Source organism: Alligator sinensis, unplaced genomic scaffold, assembly GCF_000455745.1.
Source record: "Alligator sinensis unplaced genomic scaffold, ASM45574v1 scaffold542_1, whole genome shotgun sequence".
Lineage (NCBI taxonomy): Eukaryota > Metazoa > Chordata > Crocodylia > Alligatoridae > Alligator > Alligator sinensis.
In genome coordinates this window covers 2476860-2483600 of record NW_005841963.1, presented here as the reverse complement: position 1 = coordinate 2483600, position 6741 = coordinate 2476860, and the positions used below count along the sequence as shown (strand labels likewise).

Here is a 6741-nt window from a genome sequence, read left to right as displayed (position 1 = left end):
AGTTAGTCACCGCCTGCAGGCAGGGCTGTCGTGAGAGCCGCGCTGCAGGCACCAGCCGGCTCTCCCCTCCCCTCCCGGAGCCTCAGGCTGCAGCTCCTGCAAGCCCCTCTGGCGAGGGACCTACTCTGCTGCTGGGCTGTATTGGCAGAGCTGCGAGCCCGGCACCCCCACGAGCCTCTCCTGCCTCCGCCTGCTTGTTTGAAAGGTGCTCGGGGATATTAAGCGCGTTTGCTGCCCTTTCCGGCTGCGCTCCGAGGTCTTCAGCCAGAGGCGAGGGTGCAGCGCACCCACCACCTCCTCGGGATGGAGAACTCTGCCCAGAGAAGCCGGGCGGGCAGGGACCTCCAGGTCTGGGACAGACACTGCATAGACTGGTTTGACCCAAATCTGTTAAATCCATGAACACCGCGTGCCCCTGGAGGCTGGGGGGCCACAGCGAGCTCCCGCGGGCGGCGGTGAGCTCCTGCAGGCAGCCGTGGTGCTGTCAGTGCAGGCGGGGGAGGGGGCAAGCGCCAACTCAGGGGGTGCATGGGCACCCGCATGCACACCCTACGTGTCACACTCACCAGCATACACCCCACCAGTGGTTAAATTAAAACAGGTTTATCTTAAACCATTTGGGCTATTTTGAAATCAGTTTATGTGCCCTGAGCTTGTTTTGTTATAGGTTTAAACCAGTTTCTGATCACTTCATCTGGTTTACGCAGTGATGATGTGGAGGGGGGTGCACATGCACCCCCTGAGAGCACTGGTGCACTCCCTGATGGGCAACGTGGGGGCAGGCAAAAGCACTGGTGCCCCCCCGAGAGCACTGGCTGGGGAGTGGGGGTGCCAGGAGAAGCAATCCCCGCAGTCCCCCCACAGCCGATCGCGATGACTGGGGGAGGGGGGGTTTCCCCCACAGCCAATTGCCCTGACCCACGCAAGTGCCCCCCTGACTCAGGAGGCACCAGTCACCCATGGGTTTATGTGCAACTTCTGTCCCTAAGGCCAGAGGGCAGGGGATCCTAGACAATGGGGGCTGGAAGGGACCTCAGGTGGTCACTGTGTCCAGCCCTCTGCTCAAAGCAGGGCCAGCCCCAACTACCTTGTCCCAGCCAAGGCTTCATCTGCCTGGGGCTTGGAAACCTCCAAAGATGGCGATGCCACAGCCTGTCTGGGTAACCTGTTCCAGTGCTCTATTACCCTCCTCATGTGAAAGTTTCATAATATCTTCCTCTGCCAGATGAAGGGTAATTGTCCCAAATAGCTTGCGCAGAAGAATTTACAACTATTTGAGTTGGTCTAATAAAAGATATCAGATTTACCCAAAGAACCTTGTCTCCCTAATATCTAACCTAAACTTCCCTTGCTGCAACCTGAGACCATTGCTCCTTGTTCTGTCATCTGTCACCACTGAGAACAGTCCAGCTCCATCCTCTTTGAACCCCCTTTCAGGGAGTTGAAGGCTGCTATTATTTCAGTCTTCTCTTTTCCAAACTAGTTTTCTCAGCCTCTCCTCATAATTCATATTCCCCAGCCCTCTAACCATTTTCTAGTCATCAGGTTAACTACTCCAACCCCCTTCCTGAGGCAGATCACCCCTTTCCAAACCATCCCATACATGGGATATGCTGTAATTCTACCACATCTTTCAGAATGTGCTTTAACTTAAAAGGCAATGCTGTTCATAGTTTTAATGATTAAATGCTTAGCAAAGGGAAGGAGTGTGTTCTGCTTCATTTCTTCAATTTTTTGGAGATTAAAAATACTCAGTATTGGCTGGGATGATCTAGTTGTGGCTGGTCCTGCTTTGAGCAGGGGGTTGGACTAGATGAGCTCCTGAAGTCCCTTCCAACCCTAACTTTCTGTGATTCTATGGACAAGACACAGAAGAAGACAAGGTCCTGTTTCAAAGAGCTCATCAGCTGAGGAATGATATTTCAAACATTCCCAAGTGTAACATAGTGTAAATATGCAGAGTTACCTCAGCTATGCAGCTGATCCTATAAAAGTTATCACCCTAAGAAATCCTCACCTCTCGCATAATTCCCTTACAGCCACAGCTACATCACTCTGACACAATGTCTAATCTTAATAACTGAATTTTTTTTGTTGGCTTGATCAGGCATCTCTTGAAATAGACTTTTTGGGCCCTGGTCCTGCAACAAGCTTTTCAAGAAAGCAGGCTTTCAGGTATAGTGTCCTATTTACTTCATTAGGATTTTGGGAGGAATTTAAGTCTATCCTAGGAGATCTTAGTATGGGGATTGAGATGTTGCTGTGGTAAATGGCTTGGGACTGGATGGATTATAGCTCTGCAGTTTTGCACCAGTATAGCTCTGTATGATATAGGTAACTTTAAAAACCCAGTTCTGGTTCCACAGATCAATGAGATTCAATGGGAATAGAAGTGGTCTATTAATCTAAAATGAGCACTACATCATGTAATCATAACTTCAGTTACTTTAAAGGTAAAAGCTAAGTACAGTGGACTACAAAATCAGCATGCTTCCTGATATGTTGACAATGTAGTATTGTATTTTTCTCCTAGATAAATTTTTAGGAGGCAAAGTGAAATTCTGTTTTTGTAGTGACTAGTGAAAATTATGTTGGCTGTCTCAATAGGTTTAGGCTTGACTTCTACTTTGAGATTTGGTACACAGGACTTCCACCAAAATAAAGTCAATATTAAAGTATGCTTAAAATGTAAACATTGGATCTATTTCCCCAATCATATCCTCAACAATTTCCTTTGACCTTAGTAGGAGCCTGCACAAAAAAGTGGTTTTGGATTTGGGTCCAAGGTGTTCTTCCTGATTGGTGGCATGTGATAGACATCCTAAATTCATTTTAAATAGTGCTATTTAAATAGAAATCATTGATGCTACTCACAGAAGTGAGGGTTATACTTGGGAATGTTTGAAAATTGTTCCTTAGTTGGTGAGCTCTTTGGAGCAGGGGTCCTGGGTTCTTCTGTGTCTTGTCCAATTCTAAGTATTTCTTTATTGCAGAAAGTTTCAGAAATGAAGTCGAATTTATTTATACCATCAGCCTAGTATTTCATAATTAAAACTATGAAACTGTGTTGCCATTTAATTTAAAACACATTTTGAAGAGGTGGTAGCATTGCAGCATATGCGATTAGACTGCTGTACAGCATTTGCAATACTGTATCCTCTTTCATATTTATGATAAATCATGTTCTCTTGTTGTAAGGAGGAAGTGTGGGTTCCTCATGCTTGTGTAAGAGGCTTATCTTCCTATAAAGGCACACAAGTTGTGGAGCTGACTTTTTTCTAATCAGCCCTCAGCACAAGAGGAATTACTTACAATTGGTGATAACAAAATATGACCCCACAAAAATTATTTATTCCCATGTTTGTTATTTCAGTAACTGTAGATCAAGCTGGCTCCCATTTATGTGAAAAAATACAGACGCAAAGTCTGAAACCTGAACCTGGGATGTCTCAACTAACTTCTTCCCCTTCTTGCTTTGATATATGTAATACAGGTTTTGGAGATGTAACTACTGCTAAGCTTTTATTACCCATTTGACCCTGAGCTGTTGCAGGTTGTTTCTAGTGGGAAGGAAAAATTATGATGGAGCAAGATAGCTTTGATATTATCCTAATTATCCACAAAACTGGTAAAAAGTTCTGTTTCTCTGGATATTGGAGAAAGCTTTAATGCTCACAGCTTCCAAACCCTTTCAGATAGCACTCTGCCCAAAATGTAGAGTCTCTTAGGGTTGCACTCCCACTGGTTTAAACTATCTGATTCTTCTTTAATGTGTCGCCTCTCAGCTTCTCTGGTCTTTTCTGCCTCTTTCACAGACCTATAAAACATAGAAACAACCCAAAAACGATTTAAAAAATTCAAAAACGATAGTAGTGACATTTCTAGAGCCATGTGTACCTTGTATGTGGCTTTTGTTTGGATGGTAATATGTGCTAGTAGTTAGGGTGGAAGAGCTATTTGTTTCAGCTAGTTGGTTTCATAAATAAGCCTAGTTCTATTAATTTAAATTACTTGTTAATTGAAAGTAGCTGGATTCTTTTGGTTTGTAACCAAGAAAATAATATAGTCTGCTCTTACATAGTGGGATTTGGTTTGTGTGCTGAAGGTGTTCAATATAGTAAAAGCATCAAAATGTGCTGATATGACTTCACACACAAAAGGAGCAAAAGGCATCCTTCTGACCATCAGTTCAGACTTCTGTCTGAACACTTGATCAGACCTGGTCAAATGAGTTAACCATTTTTAACAAAACATCAGTAATTTCAAAATATACATCCAGGCTATTCTTGGGGGAGAGGTAAGTGGTTCCCCAACCTTTTTCCAAGAACTGATCTTGACTTCTGGGTCATTCAAAGGCTCAGATTTTGGTGAGATAATACAGCTCTCAAAATAGTGAACTTGTCCGGTCAGGTTTCTTTTACTTGCTTTTTTTCACAGCACTTCCTGTTGTGATCTTTTCAGTTCTTACAAATTAAGCTGCTTAATTTACCACAAGTGATTTCCCAGAAAACCCCAGGTACTGCAGGAAATGGTGCAGATTCTGTCAATTTTCTGTGATTGTCATTTAATGCATCAGCATGGTGCAAAATGACTGTGCTGTTGCTTCTGCTGACTTTTAGACAAAGTATGAGAGATCCTGAAAACTTGTGCATATAGCATTGGGTTAGCTAAATAACACTTTAGGCAATTACAGTCTTTCTAACTAGTAAGTGCCTCTTTACTTCCTGCCCTAAATTGTTGTGTAACACTGATATGCGTGATATGCAAAGGGGGGTTGCGCTTCAAAGCCAGATCAAGAGAGTTTTACAGTACAGATACCAGACCAAATATTGCCTTCTAATAGTTCTCTGGGATCACTATGAATGAAAATAATTATTGACATCACTGTCCCCAGTAGGGCAGATGCCTAATTCCTGACCATTGTTACAGCTGGTTCAGTTTTGCTGGCGTAGACAAGGTGCCAGCTATCACTAGCCTTTTAAGCACTGTATTGTATAGACTTTCTCTTAACAGTATTATGGTAGATGACCTGGTCTTTGTCATGTATCCCACATAACCTCTAAGGCTCCATTTCTTATACTTTATGAGCATATGATTTGAGCCTAACCTTGTAAGATGTTGAGACTCATGTCATTGCACACTGTCATTGTCTTGCACACTGAGGACTCAGCATGATTTTAAAAGGTGCACAGCATCTTACAGAATTGGGCCTTAGATCAAACACCAAGGTGTAGATAGTTTAGAGCAATGGCTAGAGGAGGATTGAAGGTCTGGGATCTGAGCCAGGATCAAAGTCTAAATAATAAGCCCAGGCTAGGCCCAGAGTCAAAATACTGAGGGGAAGGAGGGGGGTCAGGCTAGACAAATCAAGGCTGGAGCAGGCAGGAACTAGGGCAAGAACTGGAGCAGGCAGGAACTAGGCCAGGGCTTAGCCTTATCTGGGACACTCAAGGTTTGAAGGAGATCCTTGAGCAGATTCTAGCTACTCTAGCTCAACCTTTTTAATTTTGATTCTGAGGAAGAGGTGTGGCTGTATGGGGGTGCGTTTTCACAGGGGAGGTATGGCTATGTCATGTTGAAGGTATAGTTTTGCAGATACTCTGACTTCTTTGTACTTGCTCATGATACTTTGCACATGTTGTTTGTATGTATATTCAATCAATATACTGCAAACAGAAAAACCAGACAGCTTGGCAGGACATAGAAAACTGCAACAGGGTGAAACAGCCAGGGAAGTTTGAAGGACTATCTGTCAACTGTATGATCTAGTAGTAAATTTAAGCATGCGGTATGTCTTCTTTGATGGGCAGCTGACTGGGAGAAAGCAAAGGAGAACCTTCTGATGATTTAGCCTGCTTTGGCCAGGGGAATTGCTTTGTATTGTGGCACTTGTGAATTTGGTGGGTTCTTTCCTGGTCTAATGAAACAGCCCATCAGATATGTTTGGTATTGCCATATTCAGATGTTCAGAAATTATGAATTAGTTCCACAGAATCCTAACAGTGGCTTAAAAACCTCACAAGTTTCTTTAAACAAATAAAATATTTTTAACATTTTTGGGATTCTCAGCTTCTGGTCTTTGAGACTACACAATTGCAATTGGGCCACATATTCGAACTTCCCTTTATAATCAGGAAGATTAGAGATCTACTGTTTTTAAAAATAATGCCTGAGGTTATTACATAAGCACTATCTACAAGATATGGGGATTTAAGTACAGTGTTCAGTATTGTGAGCCGAGAGTGGGCAACTGTGTGTCTGTTAATGGAAATTGTGGATTTACGCCGAATAACTTACTTTTCATTTATTTTTAGACAACAATGAATGTGGAACATGAAATAAACCTCTTAATTGAGGAGATTCGGCGACTGGGGACCAAAAGTAAGTATTGTAATCTCATTGATCTTTGAAGCATAGTCATACTATATCAGTTTATGAACCTGGCAGCACTTGTCAGCCAAGCAAGCTTAAGCTCAGGTCTCTCAAAGACTATATATGATTAACTTTCAGTGGCACCACCCATAGTGGGATGCCTAGATCAGAAAGGTAAGCCAGTGCATAAACCAGCTCAGGATGGCACCTTTGGATGAAATCCTGGTCCCATTTGAGATCAATAGCAAAACTCCCACTGATATCAGTGGTGGTGGGATTTAACAATTGGTCTTTGGGTTGAAGTGTTCCAGTCTGAACCCAGGCAGTGTAGGAAACTGTACTCTTCCTTTGGAGTAATTACTGAACTAA

At 43.1% G+C, this 6741-nt stretch overlaps 1 protein-coding gene across 1 annotated transcript in view; it reads left to right on the top strand.

Annotated features, from left to right (window-relative positions):
• Positions 1–2107: 2107 nt before the first annotated feature.
• The window catches only part of ABRACL (ABRA C-terminal like), a 6330-nt gene continuing 1696 nt past the window's right edge, over positions 2108–6741 (top strand). The window contains exons 1-2 of the mRNA XM_014518537.1: positions 2108–2175; positions 6315–6381. Of these exons, the coding sequence (XP_014374023.1) occupies positions 6321–6381 (61 nt within the window). The 5' untranslated portion in view covers positions 2108–2175; positions 6315–6320. The remainder of the gene's footprint in view (positions 2176–6314; positions 6382–6741) is intronic.